The 22,164-nt window shown below is 43.3% G+C and overlaps 1 protein-coding gene and 1 non-coding gene across 4 annotated transcripts; one reads left to right on the top strand and one right to left on the bottom strand.

Annotated features, from left to right (window-relative positions):
- Positions 1-925: 925 nt before the first annotated feature.
- On the top strand, positions 926-996 carry trnag-gcc (transfer RNA glycine (anticodon GCC)). The gene has a single exon. It is a non-coding gene; the product is annotated as a tRNA-Gly (tRNA).
- Positions 997-4,192: 3,196 nt separating this feature from the next.
- LOC135253149 (G-protein-signaling modulator 2-like) lies at positions 4,193-20,962 on the bottom strand. Of its 3 annotated transcripts, none has more exons than XM_064332078.1 (14): positions 20,652-20,962; positions 10,512-10,733; positions 10,228-10,363; positions 9,736-9,875; positions 9,381-9,504; positions 8,991-9,106; positions 8,376-8,531; positions 7,940-8,048; positions 7,504-7,633; positions 7,188-7,264; positions 6,629-6,814; positions 5,974-6,136; positions 5,499-5,719; positions 4,193-4,973 (listed from the first exon to the last, which is right to left on the bottom strand). In XM_064332078.1, the coding sequence occupies exons 1-14, from the start codon at positions 20,693-20,695 to the stop codon at positions 4,806-4,808; spliced, it is 1,992 nt and encodes a 663-aa protein (XP_064188148.1). In that variant the 5' UTR covers positions 20,696-20,962; the 3' UTR covers positions 4,193-4,805. The 3 variants fall into 3 exon arrangements, with proteins under 3 accessions (XP_064188148.1, XP_064188147.1, XP_064188146.1); XM_064332077.1 differs by lacking the exon at positions 20,652-20,962 and adding an exon at positions 15,325-15,564; XM_064332076.1 differs by lacking the exon at positions 20,652-20,962 and adding an exon at positions 11,747-12,184.
- Positions 20,963-22,164: the final 1,202 nt, after the last annotated feature.

Raw genomic sequence — 22,164 nt, forward strand, 5'->3', positions numbered from 1 at the left:
GTCTTTTGCAGTGAGGATGAGGCAGGACTTGCTGATACAGTCAAGTCTCTAGCAAGGAGGGGCTTCCCAGTGATAAAAGCAGAGATCCAAATGCTGGCTTTTAAGTTCGCAGAAGGAGATGGAATCAAAGGCTTCTCTGATGGGAAAAAAAGCTGGACACTACGAATAGGAATTTTTAAAGCTTTAGACATGCCAGTGTTATTGAAATGTGTACAGAATTTAGCCTAAGGTCTTAAAATAACATGATTTCAAAGGGTAATTTTTTCGACTTTTTCGACCATGCTGATCGGTAATAATTCTTAAACATCTTTTTGCGGAGCTTTGGTTACTCCAAGAACAGTCACACTCTACTGTGCAATGCAGTCTAGTAGGGCCAGGCAAATGAGCATTACAAACCAAATATTTTTGCTGCAACATGTTTTTGTCTCCAAAGACAGTTTTCCAAAAAATTTAATACTTTTCTTCTGATAGTTTTTGTGTTCTTTGTTTTTCTCAGATTGAAGACGTAAAGCACAAAGCATCTGTTTTAAAGCAACAACCTAGGAGTATTTCAGCTCAAAACCAACTCCTTGAGAGCATTGAACAGCTCAGAATGGTGAGAACCTCATTCACTATTCTATAAAAAAGGACAACATATATGTGTCAATGGGCCGCATTCACAAAACATACATACAATCAGATTTTTATTTGTTAAGTCTGCTTACGAACGTTTCCATAAACATTTCTGCATTCATCTTTTTTTTCTTATAATTTGTTCTTCGGTACAATCCATCAAAATCTATGCATTTGGAAACGTGCATGAAGGTAAACACATGAGACGTTTATTTAAATTCTTTCTTACTTATTTAAGTCATTTTAAGTACTTTCAGACCTCATATTAATAACAGAATGTTGATCAATAGTTATATTGATATGACAATACGGAGCATTGGTGGCTCAGTGGTAGAGCTCTCGCCTGCCACGCTGGAGGCCTGGGTTCGTTTCCCGGCCAATGCTCCAACCCAGCCACTGAGGATGTGCAAGCCAGTGCATTCGCAGTGCCGTCCCAAGCCCGGATAAATGGGAGGGTTGCATCAGGAAGGGCATCTGGCATAAAAACATATGCCAAATCAAATATGCGGTTTGGATGATCCGCTGTGGCGACCCTTAACGGGAACAGCTGAGAGAGCAAGAGAGAGAGAGAATATTGATATTACAATATATCAATATTAAATGGACTACTAATTTTAACTACATTAAACTGAATAACCTCAAATTTCACTAGTTTTAAATTTTATTTGTTCAATTTTGATTTCAATTTCAGTTTAGTTTTAGTTCATTTTAAGAGCAGCTTTTCTAGTTTTTGTTTTTTTAAATTTCTGTTTAATAATGCTTTTCAGACCCAGTTTTCACCAATAACCTTGTTATATGCCATAATTAATTTAGCTATTTTCCATTCTAGCCCCATACGGATGATTTGTGCCCTGTCTCATGGCTGAGCACTTATCTTGAAGCCAGAAGATGCATTTCTGTAAGTTTTTAGGCCAATTATTTTGCTTTAAATTAATTTTTTCCAACAACATCATTGCAAAGCAGCTATTATTAAACAGTGAAATTGCTATTCCCAAATTTGTCCACTATCTCCCTTGTACATCTTTTGAGCTAGATGCACCAAACCAACTCTGGCATGGTCCTCATCAGTGTGCTTGTATACTGTACAACTTCCTAAGTTTCTGAGCCATTTAACGTTATTCATCAAAGAAATCCTTTAGAGAATGAATGGCAGAAATTTCAGATTGCAATTTCCATGTGATATAAATGTAAATAACAGTATCCTGAGCTTTGGTAGTAATGTCAGGTAATTTGGCCAATGGATGTCCATTCACTATAACCCCAATTGGCCACTAGGTGGCGCTACACTCAAGGATCCAAATTTAACATCTTTAACATCCAAATTTAACTTCCATTTAATTTAACTATCAAGTCCGGTTTCCATGAAACATAATCGGGACACACAATCTGAATGAGCTCTACAAATTAAACCACTGAAGTGTGGATGGATTTTTGTATGGCTCCTCCTATGGGTCTTTTGTTTGTTGACCAATCTGCACCAAATTTTATGCATAGCTTTAATGGACCAAGATACACATATGATATACCAACTGGCCCAAACAGATAAACATGACCCGCATTGACCACTGAACTTGACAAAGAGCATAGCCTATGACAATTTGGTTGTAACTGTGTAACAGTTCATGCTACCATCATGAATATGATGTACATGGTAAGGGTCGATTCCCCACACTACAACTTAAGAAATTTAAAAAATCAACCAATATGGAGCACTATCAATAAAAAAAGTATCTCCAAAACTAAATGACTGAATGAAACAAAAGTAGGTACACACTCGATCGCGGGACATACATTAGTCAAAATAAGTTTGGTAGAAATTGGTCCGAGTGGGCATATGACAAAATGGCTTACATTTCCAAGGGGGTGTGGCCGATCCCTAGGAAACTCACTATAGTCATCTGACACTCCATTTGGAACTTCTATGTCAAATTTCATCTCCTGCCAACTGCCTAGGAACTGTGTCTGCTGAGGAAGCAATCACACTGCATTTCCTTCAGGAAATGTACCCGTCTAGTTATATTTATTTTCTTGCGGTCTAGGTGGGATTGCTCATAGTTGCAACACAGTTCACAAACTTATCAGACGTCCTGTCTCAACCAGATGTCGCACGCTTGCTCATACCTGTGGGCTGTCTTGTTACCTTTCTGGTTTTGGTAAGTAAACTCAATTGTTAAATTGACTTTCCTTCTACATGTAAAACATATGTAAAGGGGATGGAGCATTACTTTACTCAATTTTTAGGGGACCGCTTAATTTGATATCTGGCGACACTTCTTTGGGGCACTGTTATATTCCTCGGCCCCTAGGAGAGGATACATTTTTGCTGTTGTCCTTTTATCATCAGAACAATTTTAACTCAAGTAACAATTACAGTCGGATTAAAAATCACGTGCATCTTTATTTTTACAAGTTGGACCACGGTGTTCTTAGTCATTCTCTTTGTAATATGCCTTCCTTCTGTTTATGTATTTAATCTGTGGGCGCCCAGTTGACCAGTGGGGTCAGTAGTGTGTGCTGACATGCTGTAACCCCAGCTGACTGAAACCCTCCCATGCCTGGGCCACCCTAGAGCCCCACGGGGCAGCAGTCTGCAGTCAGCACTGTAATGGTCCCATTCCTCCTACCATAAAATGAGGGATTGTTTTTAATATTATAAGGGACCTTGCCATAATGAAACATTAAGGGTTAATTATTGTACAATAACCTGAATGATGCAACATCAGTATCCAGTGTTCTCATAGGTTAGTTACACAGCTTTATACAACCAGACTATAGTTATACTGTAGACAGTGCAGGTTTTGGTTATGCAGGGTTTTAAGTGTGCAGGTACAGATTCTATGACTCCATTATAGTTGACATAATTTTGATCGCTGCCCTGATTGAGCTGGTTTTGAATCACATTCATAAACGGAGATGTTTTAAAGTGGCAATGTCTCATTCCGTAGTCTCTTGCTTCTGCTCCCTACCCTCAGTGTGCGCGCGTAGCAGCCAAGCGGCGGCAGGGACAGCCGGACCACAGAGACGGACCTGAGCGCAACCAAGAAAACGACCTGCAGAACGATGACAGGGAACAGGAACGCCAGCACGATGACAGGGAACAGGAACGCCAGGAAGGAGAGAGAGACAACATGGATCCTGAGGACCAGGCCCCAGAACCATGCCCCCCGGTGGAAGATGTGGGTTCTGAACAGGCTGAGGGGAGGAGCGCTTCAGAACCAGCCGCGCAGGTATGTGACAGAAGCAGGCCTCTCACTTGGGTGTCTGCAATAGCGTAGTTCACAGAGAGCCATGGGAGAGCAGGAGGGAAATCTCACCAGTTATTTAACTTCCACCTCACAGGGGCCCGACGCTTCTGAGGATGAGTGCTGTGATGAGAACTACTCCATCACTAAGATGCCCATATCTGAGACTCAACCAGATACACAACACTTTGCAGAATGACATCAGTGCTGAAGACCTCAGTTCTCAGTCAATTTTAAACAGTGTCATTTTCAGTAACAACCACACAGTAATGAGGGTGAGACGTGGATATTTAGTATGTGACCACAGTATTTATCCATTTGATATTGCAAAGAAAAGAAAGTTTCAGAATTGGATTTTCTTTTTTTTTTAGTTAGTTAGAACGCATGCTCATACTGTTGTTTTGTACATATGTTTTTCCACCCGAAATATTTTTGTGCACTGGAAGGTAAAAAGACAATAAAAAAATTTTGAAATGAGGTTTTATTCCTCTATCGTCTGCACTGAAATACAAAACAGCAAAATTGTGAACACTGACTATCTTCTGGATATTTGCATAAGGAAGGTCTTTTTCTATACTACACTTCCCAACAATCCTGGACATACAGATGATAAAAAAAAATATATGATTCCAAGTATTTACCTTTCCTACCTGACACAAGGGGGGTGTCGTGGCAGTAGACATGAGCTTGCTGCTACGCTGCATGAGAAGTCTCACCGTGGGGCAGCCATTCTGAGGGGGGGCTGCTGAGCTGTCCTAATAACTCACCGGAGCGCCCCCGCGGTGTGTCTGTTAGCGTCCACTGCACAGGGCCACCCGTGGTCTGCTCACTTCAGAACAGACAGTGCAAGGTCTCCTGGGAAACAGACAGCGAAGCGCGCCCTTCTGAGCCCACGGAAGTGCACGGAGACGCACTCCGGCCTTCAGAGTGAAAACGGTGTCCTGAGGGGGTTCAGTTGGGGTTTGGCGGCCCGGAGTCGGAGGGCGGGGGGACCCGCTGCTCGTCCATGCGCTTGGCCTGCGAGCGCAGGATGAGGCTGAAGAAGTCCTCGTCTGGGACCGTGGGGCCCTTGGCGGCAGGAGGGGGCGCTGCGCACCGCTGGTCATCCAGCCTGGAGCCCTGCGAGAGCAGCGTGCGTTTCAGCCCAAGAAAAAGCGAAGCAAGCAGACAACAGCCAGGCCAGATCTTTGCAAACACCTTGGCATTAACACCCAGTCCAGATCAGTGCAGAAAATAATCTGGTTCAAATTGAAGCTATAATGACTTAATCTGTGCTCATAAAAATCCCACAGTGCAGATGCTGCATCCTTCTTTAAAGACCTATAATAGCTGATAACACCACAAACCCACTTGGATTATAGTTTTTTGTCTATTGTAAAGTCCTTATAAAAGCACTGATCCACATTTGCACAAATATTCACATTTATGTAAAACATTTACAACAGCACAAACATTTTGACATTGTCATGGCTGCACCATGTGAATTCTGAAAACCTGTCAAATGAACAAAAATACAGACACCCAGATTATTTCAAACATTTTACGCCAAAAATCAATACAGACCCCATATTTTACTGGTTGAGCAGAAGCAGGCTGTACATGCTGCTCAGTGGAAGCTCACCCCCATGTCCCGAGGAAACCAACCTGGCACTTGACGAGCATGTCAAAGAAGTCCTCGTCGGGCTCCCTGCCGTCGGCGCTAGCCATCAGCTGGCTGAGGACCGACTGGCCGTTCTGCTGGCTGAGCCGCAGGCCCGGCAGGTTGCCGGCGCTGGCCCGCTGGTCGTCCAGGCGCCGGCCCTGCGAGGTGGCCACCATGTCCAGCAGCTGGCGGCGATGCGGGGGGGCGTCGCTCGCCGAGTGAGCTGGAGGCGGGCGGGAGGCGGAGGGGAAGGGGAGGGGCACAGGTGCGTCGTTACTCTCGGGGTGGCTCTCGCGCACGCTCCTCAGGCTCCTCCCACTGCGCATCCTTACCGCGCAGCGACACCAGCCGTGCGTGTGAGGGCCAGAGCACAGCATTATACCACACACACTGACCCTGCGGACACGCGACTGCACCAGGTCTGTGAGCTGAAGAGTGCTATGAATGCAGGTGTGTGGTAGGGGGCGGTAAACTCACACTTGGGGATGGCTTGGGCTGGGCGGGAGGGGGGGCTGGAGGGCACAGACAGGGCGGTCCGGCCCTCCTGTATGGAGCACCTCTGGTCGTCCATGCGGTTGCTCTGGAAGCGGCTGAGGAGGTCGAAGAAGCCCTCGTCTCCCAGCATGTCCGGGCTGTCTCCCTGAAGCAAAGCAGCAGGACAGGAGCAGGGCTCAAACGCAGCGCACTCACAACCCACGGCTATTAAACCAACGAGCGAGGAACGCGCGGTTAAACGAGCATCGCCGTGGTCATCATAACTAAAGAAGAAAATCCCAGGTGAAATCCTGGCGAAGCTCCTCGCAGCGAGATTAAGACATGTTCAGATAAAGGAAGCTTTGCTTGGACTGGTCCTCCCCTGAACCCCTCGTAAAAAAACTGTGGGCTGATCATGCCTCTTGTGAGCAGCGGACCAACTCTAGCGCTGTGGTTGTGTTTCACGCTGCTAGCGTGCTGGAGATTTTCCACCGCTGGAGAAACTGATTTACTGCACCTGAACAGGGCAGCAGTGTAACAATGTGTTTGGGGTGCTGGGCTTGTAGCCCAGAGGCTCCAGGTTCAATTCCCAGGTGGGGAACTGCCTTTGTGCCCTTGGGCAAGGTGCTTAAGCTTGGCAGGGTGGGAAGGCTCTCACCTCCTTGGGCTCCTCCACCTGGGGCACAGCCAGGGTGCTGCCGGTGTCCTGCACGACGTTCCTGGAGGGGTCACTGCTCTTGTTCTTCTTGCCCCGCAAACGGTTGATGAAGAACAGCTTGGAGGACGTCTTGGCCAGAGACGATTTGGGCTGCTTGGTGAGGATGTCGTTGTTCCAGTTCTGACCCTTTAAGGGACACATGCATATAATACATTTAAAAAATCAGTGGATTGAAGGATCTCTGTAAACACTCTAGAGTATGTGACTGATGTAGTTCAATGCATATACTTCCACATGTTGCTCGTTCCTGAACATTCATAACCTGTTTATCCGGTACAGCTGCTGCTGTGTCTTCAGCTCAGGGACAAAACATTCACAACATAAACCTGAATGTGACATGCTGTGCACTTCAAAAAATGTATCATGCTTCTCACAACTACCTCTTAGGAAATACTGTTCATGGACACACATGAATTTATTAGTCAAGTCATTTTCATTTAAAAGGTGTTCATATGAGGTGAAGGTTACGGAAGGTTAAAAGCGTCCAGGCTGCACTCACGTTGATCTTGTCTGGGCTCAGTTTCACCAGCTCCATGTTCTCCATGCTGTGTCTTCGTTCCATTCGGGGTCTTGCCCCTGAAAGTCAATCTCCTGTTATGAATCAGGGTGCGGCAAAGTGATACCTTCAGGGAGAACACAAACCCGAAAGCTTCTAACCCAACTGAGGGAACAGCACTGGAGGAAAATCTTAGCTGACATTAGCTGTAATTATCATAGTTATAGTTTATTTCTCACTTTTTAATTATTGTTTTCCTACTCTCCTAACTTCAGCCATTTTTGGAAGTGAACTGTGACCATTACGGACAGATGTTTACCATGATGGTTGTAGTCGGTTTCATGGTTTTCAGGGACAGCAGGATTCTGGGAGCTGCAGTTTAGACCCAGGACCATCTGCAGGTCTGACACGTTCATTCTGGCTGTCAGTTCACCATTTAGGTCTCCAATCTGAACAGGATGTAGCAGTAAGTTATCCTTAGAGGGGAAAGTCATTCATACAAACATACACTTGCAACAAAAAGTTAAATTCAAAACAGGCCCTCATCGTTCTAGATGACTCCTAGCAAACCAACTAAGCCAATTTACTTTTAGTTTACATTTATAGAAGCAGTTCCTAGATGAAATACAGGGAAATTACTTCCTGTGATAGGATATGTATCGCACAATGGTTTCCCCTTTCAGGAGACTCAGTCGCATAGTATTTATCAGACAAGTGAGAATGACTGCACACAGAACATGTGCAGGAGTCTGTACCTCTCTGGAGATTTCCAGATGTTTCTCTGCAAAGTGCATGGCCTGGTCATGGTTCCCCAGGGCTGTGTGGGCATTCCCCAAGCTCCAGCAAGCTCGTCCCTCTCCAATTCTGCACCCACACCCCACGTGCACATACACACATACAACAATCAGCAGAGAATCCAATCAAAAATAGAGTGAAAGTATCCAACTAAGCTAACAAATGCAAAAAAATAGACTAATGCTAAAGCAATGCAAAGTATATTATGATGTAATCTCTACAGTTAAAGGGCTAGTTAACATGGTTGAATGGTGTTCTGTGGAATACCACGCTGCAGGGTGTATAAAATCTTAAAACGAAACAGAAGAACTTGGGGCACATCAACAGACCTTCAACCGCGGCGAGCGCAAGACAGGAAGTGGCGCTCGGACGCAGGCGGGTCTGGCCTGCCCGTACCTGTCGTTGAGGTCCTGTGCGATGATGAGGTGTTTGAGGTGGTAGTCGATGGCCCTCTCGTAGTCCTGCAGCAGGGTGTAGGTGTTCCCCAGGCTGTAGCAGGCCTGGGCCTCCACCGCCCTGTCCCTCAGCTGCCGAGCCAGCTGCAGAGTTCTCCTGCGGCGCAGAGTTAAGATGCTTCCCCAGAAGGCTTTTACCCATACCGCACCTCCTTAAACCACGACACCTGCTCTTCTCCTTAACTACATTCTCACTGCTTTCACAGAAACGTCCATTCCGTAACAATGCACCGCCCCGTTGACTGTATTTACCACAGCCTCCTCTCCAAAACAGAGAACTGCATTCTCATTTCTTTTATCAAAATGTCCTTTCCAAAGAAAAACACCCCATTCTTACCACACTGCCTCCCCCCTCCATCACAGTAATACAGGTAATGTTACAGAACTTGACAATGTCCCACATAAAGGCCTGTGATAACAACCAAACAGCATTTTCCCTTCTAGCACTTTTGTAAATGGAAGTGCATTACATTTGTATACTCAGTTTTTATGTGCGTCCCATGTTGACGTTAACACTCATTACCTAGAGAAGCTTGGTTCAGTCGATTCCACTTACTTGTAATGTTCAGCTGCCACTTCAAATTCTCCGAGAAAAATATATGCATTCCCAAGGTTACAGTATGCCCTCCTCTCTGCTGATCTGTCGCCAAACTCCTTAGCAATCAGGAGGCGCTTCAAACGAAATCAGACAAGACAGTTTATTTATTTCTTTAATTATGTCAGTTACATCTGAGGCCAAGTTCCATAATTACACCTGAAACACTAACTGAACAAAACAGTCCTCTACTGTGAAGCAGACTGGTTTCTAGAAGGAGGCTAATTTCACTGGAACCTTTAAAATGAACCATGACAGTCAGGTAAAACTTAATTTTGACAGTGAGAGAGAAGGGAGAGAATGTTAATCATCCATTATGTGATCGGTAAAGAACCCAAATTGTTATGGTACCTGCTCATGAGCTACCACAGCACTCTGGAAGTTTCCCAGAAGGTAGTGTGTGTTTCCAAGGTTACCGTATGTCCGGCCTTGGGCCGCACGGTCCCTCAGCTCCTTCACAATCAACAAATTACCCCTTCAGACAAAACACAGAGGAGAGGATTCAAAAGAGGCGGGTCACTTGAGTCAATGGCAAAAAAAGTCAATTACAATTAGCGAGAATCAAGGAAATAGCTTGATTTCATGAAACGTCCAAATCTTAAACAGCGATGCACTGGAAACCAATAACCGCTACATAAATGATGACAGATGTGCACACTGATGCACTACGTGCAGAAACACACACTGGCGAGGTCCTAGGGCTCACTCGTAGAATTCGGCTGCTTTCCGCAGCGCTGCCATGGCCTCCTCTGGAAACTCCCCCGGCTCCGTCCCATTCCAGCATATGCTCTTCCCTTTGGCGTGGTACACATTCCCAAAGTTATAAAGCGCCCTTGCCTGTCCAACCTGCCAGTGAACACACACGCGGTCAGGAAAGTGGCCCTGTGCAGTGTGAGGACACTAACGGCATCGACACACACACCATTGAACACCTTCTCCTCTGTTGACAGTGGAGTCAATTTACAGTTTACTCATTTAGCAGAAGCTTTTAGCCAAAGCGACGTACAAAAGTGCATTTCACACAGCAAACACCGTAAAAGCCAGAGATAAGTATATTTACAATCATGTAAGTGCCACTGTCAAGGCGCTCGCCTCAAGACCATATAAATAGTACTGACAGGCAATCCTTGATCAACGGAAGGTTTTTTTATGTGACAGACAAAATAAATGATGGTCTCATAAAAAAAATACTTCTCACCTTATCTTTAAGATCCCTGGAAATGTCCAGGTGTCTCTGACAGCAAGCTACCGCCTCATCAAACCGCCCTAAAACTTTCAGTGTGTTTCCAAGGTTACCACTAGCTTTCGCTTCGCCAAGCTGATCTCCAATAGCTCTGAAAATGAAGGAGAAAACAAAGGTGAAAAGTCAATATGCGTGTATTCAGTGCCTCGGCACTGTTGCCTGAAAACGCACTGTGATGCTGGAAAAGAAAAGAGATGAAAAAACTCTGGCTGGCGGGCTCCAGAGAAGGCCCTCTGCACCTGGTCAGGGTCAGGTCGTGATGGTGGTACTCCAGGGCGTTGGTGTAGTCGTGGAGGTGGAAGTAGGCGTTCCCCAGCTGGCTGTAGATGGCGCTGAGGATCTGAAGGTCTTCGGTCCCCACCTGGATGGCCGCTTCGAAGAAGGAGACGCCGGCTCGGTAGTCGCCCGCCTTGCACAGCCTCTCTCCCTCCAGGGCCAGCTCCAGACACGAGGCTTCCATTCTGCCAGCGGGAGAGAAGAGCCCAGGGGTCAGCCCACGAGTCAGCCCAGCGGTCACCCCAGGTTCGCAGCCCACAAAAAATACCTCAGTTCTGACCAAGCCCTCAAAGGGCTGACCTTAGCCTCTGCGGGTTGCTCTGTCCATTCCAATAATAAACTAACAACATAGGCCTATTTAAAGCACAAGCCAAAAGCCAAAAAGCAAAGTCAATTGATGTAAATAACTGAAAGCAAACCAGTACCGAAAAGACTTTTCAATGCACAAACTTCAGTCTGAAAATCCATCAGTGCACTCAATGCACTTTTTGGATTACTGGCTCGATGCCATCCTGGGCCTGCATGTTGTTGCCTGTAGAGGATAATAGTGTTGATTTCTCAAGGGACTGTGCTTTGGTTTAAGATGCTTCTCTTCCTCGTTCATTCCTCACTGACACAGACAACAGGCATTCCGTCTTGCTTTTAACACAGAATCTACTGAGACTACTCTGGTCACAAACACATTCCTGCTCATTAAATGTGACACGGTTTGTGAGAATTGCTTAATTTATATGAACACAGCAGCTGATATAAAATTACAGGTTGCACAAAAATTTATGCTTGCGGACCAAATAATATTGTAATGGCAGTCGTTATATTTAGGGAAGTCTTCCAGTGTTTGTGATTCCTATCAGTAAAATCTGTCTTTACTGAAATAGAATTTAATATTTGTTTCTACCACCTCTAAACGGTTAAAGACACATTCACCTGTGTCATGCAGGAGAGTCAAAAGAAACTGCAGGGCATGGAAATACACGGTAATTCTTTCATCTGTGAATAGATGGTATAACTGCATTTCATCATTTAAAAGCGAAGATAATCACTTCACTTTGTGAGGAAAAAAAAAAATTCCAAGATACTAAGTATACAGAATACGCCTTTCAATAGCAACGTAAAGAGGTTGACGGTTCCTTTTGACATCTGCGTAGGACCATCAAAGGAGGTCCTTAAGTCTCTACAGTACATTACGGCAACCTACCTGGGGCCTTTCTGTTTTACACAGTTAAAACAGTTGGACACGAGAGACATCTCCAGCTTTTGGATTACAGTCCAGGTTTTAGCGTCACGGAGGCGGTGCAGAGACTCCCGCGGGTGAATAGTCCTCAAAGCCGGCCTTCTTGTATACGTGCACATAACTCAACACAGCCCGTTACGGTCACCCACCAACTGAACGCCTCACAGCAGCCCACTAAGAACTAGATGAGAGAGGCAGGTCCTAGCACACGACCGTAGCTGCCCTGTGTCGGCTAGCTCTCAGGTCCTTTGTTGACGCCCGGGCAGGGGTAACTCAAGGTTCGGTAGACATCCGTTTGGCAGACTTAGGCTGTGAAAATCTGAGGGCGAGGTTTCTCCCCTCTCGCTTGTGCCTCAGACACCTGATGGCGGCTGTCACTCCTGATTATTCCGGAAGCCTCCACAGTGATTATAGCCACTCTAAGGAGCTCAAGGGAATGATAATGTGCTTTGTTACAACTGTCCTCAAACTCATTATGCCAAGTGGAGTGGTAAGCACACGTCTACGCAGTCAGGTGTGAGACATGGTAGACGCGTATTCATTGTTTTATTATTTTACAAATATTGTACAATAATATATAGAGTAAATTAAATTGGATCAGCTGGAATGTCAGCCAAAATTTTAATGCAATTACTCAACTAAGTCAGGGAAGGGAGATTTCATCCTTGTAGCAAATAACATAAAAACACGAATATTGGACATACGCAAGGACACTGATTCAATTTCGGCAATGAAAAAAAGCATTTCTCTGAAGTGATTTAACAAACAATGGTAAAGAGACAGTGCTTTTCCTGTAAATGCCATTCCGAGAATTGAGATAAAGCTTAGAAAATCCTCTTGATATGTTAACTTGGATGCGCACCAGTATGCTGACGTAGGTCCACAAAGGCTGCTCTCATCTTCAGTGGGAAAGATCAACTTCCAGTAAAGCCCATCTAACTGCACACTGTTGGCCAACGCCACCATAGCACATAAAGTAAAATATCTTACTAAGACCAGGAGGGAATGTTCTACAGACAAATGTTTACAACTCCACCATTAAAGAAAACATTTTATAGAATATAATACGAAAGGATGATGACGATTGATAGATTGATGATCACTTTAGCCCAGTGTTTTTCCAAAATGGGTGCGCAACTGATTTCAGTTCATAATGCAGCCCATACTGCAAATATTATAACTTGCCTGACCTTGGTCCTCCGCACAGACTGATCTCCTGCCGGGATGCAAATATAGTAGGCTTGTTCTAATCCTCCCAAATAATGTAATTCTGTGTTTTAGCTAGACAAGCGAAATCTGATGGTTTAGTAAATTTCACCACAGGAAGTAAGATTTTAAAAATTAAGATTGCCTTCCCCTTCTGCTGGACTCGTTTTGACTGAACAGTTCTACGACATAGCTTGTTGTATTTATGCCAAACAGCTTGATGCGTTATTCCATAAATTTAAAAAAAGTGAAACAAGTGTAAGAGCAGCGATATGGCAACACTCAAACCATCTAAATAAGTAATTTCTAAAAATGTTATTTGTTGAATGAAACATTATATTTTGACATTTTCATCTATTTCTGTCCTTAATAGAGATGTAGTCACTTTTTGTACGTCGCTTTGGATAAAAGCGTCTGCTAAATGAATGTAATGTAATGTACAAGATTTACAACTAATTCATAGTGTAAGCAACCGGTACTTAGCCAATAATAATCCACATAGTTGGCAGTGTCAGGGAAAGTTGGCAGTTTAGAGAACCTAGCCATAATAGCTAAGAAGAAAAGCATAAGAATAAATAAGTATCATTAACTTAATGAGTTCAAACAGAACTGCCACCTGAGAAATCAAACAGATGTGAATATTAGAGACAAGTGTCCTTTTGACTGCAGGATAACAACAAACACAGGAGACACACACGGCAAATGCAGTGGATTCTCCTCATCAATGTTTCAGAGCAGTATTAAATATTGACAGAGCTGAAACTTAGTACAAGCCCTGTCTCCATTTCATTGGACCTGGTGTTGCCTTGTGCTAACCACAGACTGTATACAAATAGGTGTCAACACTGTTGAAGAAACTGCCGACAGATACTGTTGGCAAAAAAAAAAAAAAAACATCTCTTCAAATGTGAACATCCGCGCCACACCTGGTGGCAAGTTAAAATGTCCACGTTAGCCTTACAACAGAGAATCTGAATCACACTTTCCACTTTAGTACTTTAGCACCACCTCCTCACAACAACCGGATAGAGTCAGCTACGATGTAGAATGTGTTCGGACGTGTGCTTGAGTTAGAACATTACAGCGTTTGCAGGCCATTCCATTGTCGGTTCTCCACTATGAAAACTGAGCTGACTAGCTGCCGTCATGCAGACAGCAGCTGGAAACTGCGAGGCTCGTGTATCTGCTGCTCTCGCGGTGGGGAGTCGCCCTGTTGAGGCGTGATGGCGTCTGTCTGATGTAGAACATCTATTTAGGGTGTGTCTCCCTTATTCTGCCTGCTCCCACATCCCACAGGTGGGCCCCGTCTCTGTGTGTGCTGTATTTATGCGCTGCAATTAGTAGCTGCCCTACTGATTCAAGTAGCCAACCGATCAATTAGTCTTTATTTTTCCTCTTATTTTTTTCTTATTTTTGCTCTGTTCTGCTGTGTCCGTTCATTTACGCACCTACATCGTTTTCTCCATTTCATTTCAAACGTGACCATTTTATACCTCTTCACTTCTGCTTTCAGTTTCACTCTTTTTAGTAAAGTATGCTTTAATAAAACTTTCATGACAGGTGCTTCATGAACACAGTGCATAGTAAGAATAACAAATTACTTCTTATTATTTAAATTATAATGTGCAGCTTGTCTGTGAGTACACCAATGAGAAACAGCATTGTGTGCAGTGGTCAAGGTCCCATTATCAGCTCCTGGAGTAGGTATCCTACATACTGAGAGCCTTCAGATTACTCTGACAAAAAAATACTTCAGGAACCCCAATGGGAAAGGCTATTATACAGATAACAGACTTCCTATAATTACGGATCTGCATACTGAGTGTTTCACAGTTCACCGGATTTTAACTGTTCTTTTTTACCATAACAATACAAAAAAATGCACACAATCCAACATCAAAACATTAGCTTATTGCACTAAGCTAGCTATCTACATCAGTGAAAGCAGTATACAAGCAACTTTTATATTTAATGAAAACAAATAGGCCATATTTGTTAATATTTGTTAAAACAGGCCATTCATTTATTTATAACATAAGAATACAAGGAAAACGTATTACATTACATTACATTACAGGCATTTAGCAGACGCTCTTATCCAGAGCGACTTACACAACTTTTACTTAGCACTTTACATTGTATCCATTTATACAGCTGGATATATACTGAAGCAATGCAGGTTAAGTACCTTGCTCAAGGGTACAACGGCAGTGTCCTTACCCGGGATTCGAACCTGCGACCTTTCGGTTACAAGCGCAGTTCCTTACCCACTGTGCCACACTCCGTCGTATGAGGGTTGTAACTTCACTTGAAGCAAAGAAAAGACATTTTCCTACCTGTAACGGACATGAAAGGACTGGTCCTCATCTCGCACGCTAAGCAAAAAACCACTTTCATCCATCGAGTAGCATAATAGGTGGGGCAATCCTAAAGAGGTCCAGAAAGAGGGCGAGAGAGTGGGCAAAGTCCTGGTGGATTCAGCAGGTCCGGGTACGTTTAAAGAGCTCACTTTAAGAAGGAGCAGCCGCCTCTGACCAATCCTGACAGCCTGACTGCCTCCTGTCCGCGAAGCAGCGGAGACAGATGCAGTGGCCACATTAGCCAGCCCCAAGACCTCGGGCTCTCTCTGCGCGAGCGGAACATTAGACACTGCGTGTGAAAGCCTCGCTCTCAGCGCCGGGCGCCATGGCAACGCTCGCTAACGTGAGAAAGCGCGGCGGGCTGATTGAGGGGCCCGTCGGGTTGCCAATCGATGAGGCTGTCAGCGGCACGGACGCCCTCCCCGCAGGTAACCATGGGGATTTCGGGGGACCTGGGGATAACCATGGGGATTTTGCGCCTCGGGGGGTCAAACCCGCAGCCGTACCGATGCGGCCTGGTTTAATCCTCCGCCGGCTGCTTAGTTGCTGAGTGGCGACTTCAAAGATGTTTACCTCAGTGAAGCACTTTCATTTCCTCTCCAATGTTCCCACCGTGACACCCCAAAGTGCCTGCCACACCACACGGTAATGAACAGCAAGTAGCTGTGTTCTCTCTAACATGAATAAAACTATTTGAGTTTTAAATATTTGCAACAGTTGACTGGTCCCCACACAAAATGGCAGCCTTTCAAACACCGTACTGGCACATGGAGCAAAGGCTCTGCCTGCAAACCTGCTGTACAGTGAGCAAAGCCCTTAGCATGAGAATTTAATCAATAGCTGAAATATGAAATGATGCAACGCGGTGGTGTCCAGTCCCACAGACACACGAGCGTTTCATCTGATTGCGTCTTATCAGATCAGGTCTTCTCCACAAGCAAAACAGAGGTGAGGGCACTACACGTCTGACCAAAATGGTAATTATCAGCAGGTTTCACGCATCAGTAGAAGCCTTGTTGGAAAGTAATGCAATGCAGAGAAGGAGAGAAGACTATTAATTACAGTAGATATGCAAATATGTCAGCTCAGGCCTGTCCCACCACAAATACAAATATAGGCTACAGCTCAAATACAAAAGTACTGCATCTTGCCAGGCAGATCAACAGTCATAAATCCTACTGTTCCTGGAGATCGATCTCCTACGAGGGATTTGGTGACATTATTTCCCAGATTGGAACACAGTTAAATCATTCAGGCTAACTTGCCATTTTGGAAACGCTGGTGTACAACTGAAGATTTTAACATTAACAGAACAACATTGAAAGACATTAGCTGCCAGAAGAATACCATCTTAAAGAGATTAATAGAGAATTGAGTCATCACTTTAAACCACGCTGAATCAACTCTGCACCAAGAAGAACATGGTACAGACCACAGCCTTGAAACAGTTATGCCTAAACTGTGGAAGCTAACATTGTAATATTGAAACCACTCTAAGTTCAGATCCATATCGGCTTTTGATGACACCAGAACCACTCAAGCAAATGAGCGCATACGTTCTGATTCAAAGCAAAGCTTCCACTTGTGTTGCAGGAAGCTACACGCCCCAAATAACATACTGTTTTGTTTAAAAAATCTGAGAAATATGAAACAAGAAAAACCTGCTTTAAGCCATGCTGCAGTGTCCTTCTATTGATGAACTAGATCTTTGCAGCTGCAGCCTCAGAATCGTGCGGAGCTGCAGCACAGTCAATATTAATATCTTGAGGTGGGCTGCCACTAAATTAAGCCAGGAGAACGCAAGACAGGGAAGGCTGACCTTGAGATATACTATCTGTCCAGTGGCCAGCCAAGATCCTCTGCTCTTACCCTCCCATCTTCCTGAAACCCCCCATGTAGGTCCCCTGCAGGGGCTCCTCCTCACACCATAAACTAGCAGATGACAGGGCAGGAATGAAAGATAAGACAATGTGATATAGAGCGGCCCCACAAAGCCATTTTCCACGGGGCGTCAGCGTGGGGACATAAATACTGCACCGTGCCCGGAGCGGCATTTTGCTCCCAACAACGTGTGACATGAATTTTTTATGCAGCCCCACAAAGGTGGGGGCTCTTTCAAGCCGCTCAAACTTGCACCCGATTCTCAGCTGTCCCCAGCCAGATCCCATTTGTTCGGTTTACCGACGCACATCACACCGTCCGCAGGAATATTTCTGCAGGAGACACGTGACTTTCACAGCACGACATTGTGCAGCTGTGACAAAGTACCCTACAGGCGCAAAATAATTAAGGATAACGGCAACCTTTCACAAGCAGCTCAGCAGAGTCAAATACAGTGCAAAAATCGAAGAGCAATTTGTCACTGTGTGACTTCTCTCCCCGGACTTGGAATTCAATTTGGACTGGTTCTCCAGCTTTCCAAGATCTACCTGAAGCAAAGCCCAGGCTTTTCTTTTAAAACAAAAAAGAAAAGAAAAATGTAGGCCTACATGTCACTACAAGCCAGTGTTACAACATTCAATTTTTTTAAATTCTTTCCCTAGTTTTTTACCTAATTATGCACACGCTGCAACGTTCATCAGAACCTCCACTATTGATTCACAAAAGCGCAGACAAGCGTGCACCCTCTTCTAAAGCGCACAAAGTCAGTTGCAGCTTCTTAACACATAGTCGGGCTAGCACAGATCACGACCTGGAGGATGCCATTTCATGTGGAGCTCCACAGACAAACTTGCAGTGGAAGTCACTAGTGTGCAATGAGTGCCATCACTCCAGCCAACTGAAACCCTCCCTTTCCTGGGCGACAGTAGAGCCAAATGTACATCACACTGCAGGGCTGCAGGCCACAGTCAACACTGGAGTAGTCCATATTTGATGCCAGACCATGAGGCCCATCCAGGCACAGAAGTGCTTTATGAGTCGCACAGCAGGCAGCCCTGATTTTTGATTCCTCCCAATTTTGGGGCAATTCCAAGTTGTATTTGTAGGCCTAACTCATAGCCGCAAGTGCACGATTTGTCCAGGGTCATTCTTGCACAATGAACTGAGTCTCCTCCGTATAGAAGCCTCCCTCCCTGGGCAACACTAAGGCCTATTAAAACGCTGGCCAGTTGGAGTGCTGGCCACATTTGTCACTGACAGATTCAAGATTTGATACAAGACCATAGTGCCCTTTGCTAACAACACAAGCCACCAAGCAGCCCTAAATACGCTAATAAAATCAACTGACTCATACCACAACAGAACAAAGGGCACAAAATAAAGGAAACTCCATCAACTTGAAACAATTCAGCTGGCAAATGGTAACCTAGGGGCATGAAGAGGAAAACAATCAAGCTGACTGATTCATGGAAAACAAGTAGCCTAAGTGAAATTGAATTAGTAACGGAAAATAAATGAACAGAGAGCAGCCTTCAGAATCCATGAATCCACAGCCCTCTCCACATCAAAAGGAACCAACAGCAAAGCTCCTTTTTCTGAACAGTTTTTAGTATCTGCAACATCCAGAGACCCAAACAGACAAGCAAACACTGGAGTGACAATTTCACTTCCTTGGCTCTGGCCTTTTCATTCGGCCATGACTGAAGTTCAGCATAGTGGCCTACGACATTTAAGCAAGCAGAGTGCAGTAGGCATCGATTATAGGTGCCCTGTGCAACTTCACAGACAGCTTATTCTTGCAAAAGCTTCCTGTAAATCTCAATGCTGTCAGAACAGAGCATTTTCAATTAACTTAAGTGCTTAATCACAGATGGAACACCCCCTAAGGGCCAAGAGGACATTAGACAATCACATATTCCTCTCCTTAAAGAAATGCCTCTCCCTATGTCCCAAAACATGTAGCCTATCTGTGTCAACCTGAACATTTACAGTAACACGTAGGCTTAAATGCCTATGTTGGCTCACATACAGGGCTAATACAACTAAGAAGGTTTTATATTTTTACAAAGTTCACAGATATTCTTAAGTACAGATTCTGCAAATAGAGTTCAGTGGGCTGCAAGCAACAATTGTAATTTGCTTTGTAACACCTGGTGAGCATAGCCACATTTTATTGCACGTGAAAATGTGTTAAATGGTCTGGTTAACATGAGAAAATCATCACCGATTGATTGTTATTTAATCACTAGCCACACCATTCTCATTATACTACAAAAAATCTAACAGTATATCACATCCATGGTCTTGAGGCATAATACTGAAGTGGCTAAAAATGTCAGGGTTTTTATAACTAACAAAGTTAATACTATAATACAGGATCAATACAAGGTGATGCTGTAAGACTTCCCAGATTTCTCAGGATGAGACAGCCAATGAGGAATACATAAAATTTTTAGAACCAACTTCAATTTCCTGAATGTACTGAAATCAGTACATTAACAAGGTAAGATCCAGAGGTGTATGTCATCTATCCCAAACCTCAAATTCAAATGGCAACTTTCAAAACAAAATTGGACGTTTTGAGTTGAGCTTTCTACGATAGCTACCGACTCACGCCACTGGTAAGCAGTGCAAAGCACAAGATCTAAGGACAAGATCCCCCCCCCCCCCCCCTTACATTACCTTTACATGCCAGAGAAACCATTTCCCAAAAGTTATAGTAAGTGCAAAACAGTAAATAATAAGTTGAGCTGAATATACTGAAAAAATATCCATATTTTAAAAGAATTTATATGTAGGGATTTTTTTAGTCCAAGATTATTATAATGTAAAGCAGAACATTTAGTTAAGTCACACCAAAAACTGGTACGGAGAGGAAAAAGAAACACGAATGCAAACAGAGGTAAATATTTCTAGACAGTAAGCTGCAGACACCAATTAATTTCTGAAAAACATATCTGAGAAATAACAGGCCATTGCAACAATTAGCAACAGACCGCCGTTAATTAGCTAGCTTGCAAACGAACAGCTAAATTAGGTAGCTAGCCAGTTCAAATATGCAATGCAGCAAACACGCGCGTTACCGCTGGTTGGCTACCCTGCCTGCTAGCTACTCAGCCAGTTAGGTTAGTAGCCTACAAGTTGACTAGCAAATACTCAGTAAACACACACTGGTAGCAGAGTTCACAAAACTAAAACACACATACATATAACGCGATATATATTCCAGATTATACATTTTATTATGCCAGTAATGGTATAGCTCTAGTGCGAACGTATCGACGTTAGCTATAAACTAGCATCGCAATATAACGTTACTCTCGGCTACTTTTTCAATCTCGATAGAGAACAGAGAAAGAAACGAAAGGTCATGAAAATGTTTTGCCAGCCAATGCTAGCTAGTAAGCTATAACTATACTTACTTCATATATGCGTTTCTCTGCGATTCATGCTGCACTAGAAACATGGTTAAAACCCTTGGCGCGATAGTTTTTTTTAGTCCATTTAGCCTTATCGTGGCATTACGTAAAAAAAGAGTGTATTGTAATGATAACAATTGATAAATTTATGTAAACAGACAATATACTATTATATCAGATGTCTAATTTCATTTAATATAATTTGGTTAAACTGTATGCCCACGTTTCACTGTAAAATCACACCGATTGCTTTTCTGATGACCAGCATCCATTCCCTCCAGAGGCAAAAACTGAAGTTCCTGGCAAAGCCAATTGTGGGGCTCTACTTTTTTAAGGAGCCACGCCTCAAGCCACGGTTTGAAAAATGTGCTCAATGATATTTTGAATTAATAATTTTAAAGTTGCAACAATACGGGGTATTTTCCTGAAGATTTTCAATAAATTGAAATGTCCAGTATGAAATATAAGTAGCCTAAAACATATTTTATTTTAAACATATATAACTAATAAATACAAATAAATCATTACAGGTGAAGAAGTGTAGTGGTAATAAAAACCAACTAACCTCATTGTTATTTTGTTAATACTATATAATGTGAACCGTAGACACTGGAATAATAAATTGGCAGTCAACTATCTGTCACCCGCGACTGTAATTAAGGGCCACAGGTGAACAGGGGAAAAAATCATTTTCTCCAATCAAAATTACATTTTATATTTTGAATGTGGACACAAATGCAAACATTTTTTTTTTTGTATTATGACATTCATTTATTTTTAAGGAATATATGCAAATTGAATAATGAAAAGTGTTAATTTATATATTTACTGAAAACACTTTTCTGTGGATTAAATCAAGTTAATTATTCTTTTTCATTGTGCTGACTAACTCAATAGCTGGTGATGTACATAGGGGTTTTTCAAAAGTTGCATTGATTAATCTTTTTTGAAAATACGTATATGCCAAAAAATTCAGATTGTTTTGCTGTTTTTCAACATAAATTTCATGAAATAGTCATGAAATGACTAAATATATGTTTTTTAAAAAAAAAAAAAAAACACTTCTGTAAATTACCAGCTATTTTGATTAATAGCTAAAAATTGTTAGCTATAAGCTAAGGTGGGTTAGGGTTAGGGTTTGGTTCTAGTTTTTCCTATAGGAAATGTGTAATTTAAATAATATGGCTGTTAAAGCTAATTTTGTGCTTGGTTATATTTGACACGGCTGGTATAAAACATGTAAATTAACTATTTTAATTGTTTTCGATTGTTTTATATGTTAATGAAACAACAGTAGTTGTAGAAGCTAAATATCATAATATCTCAAAATGGACCTATCCAGCCAATTCACCCTTTTCACCTGTGATGCCTCTCTTTAATTTCCATAAACGGGCATAAATGTGACAGTACAAGTTTTCCATCAGATAGCAGTGAGATCAGTGATATGAAGTGGTTTCTACTGTGATGACTTCAGATGTTTTGTACATGTTCGTACGGTGCTGAAGCATATTATAAA

Source organism: Anguilla rostrata, chromosome 4 (assembly GCF_018555375.3).
Source record: "Anguilla rostrata isolate EN2019 chromosome 4, ASM1855537v3, whole genome shotgun sequence".
Classification (NCBI taxonomy): domain Eukaryota; kingdom Metazoa; phylum Chordata; class Actinopteri; order Anguilliformes; family Anguillidae; genus Anguilla; species Anguilla rostrata.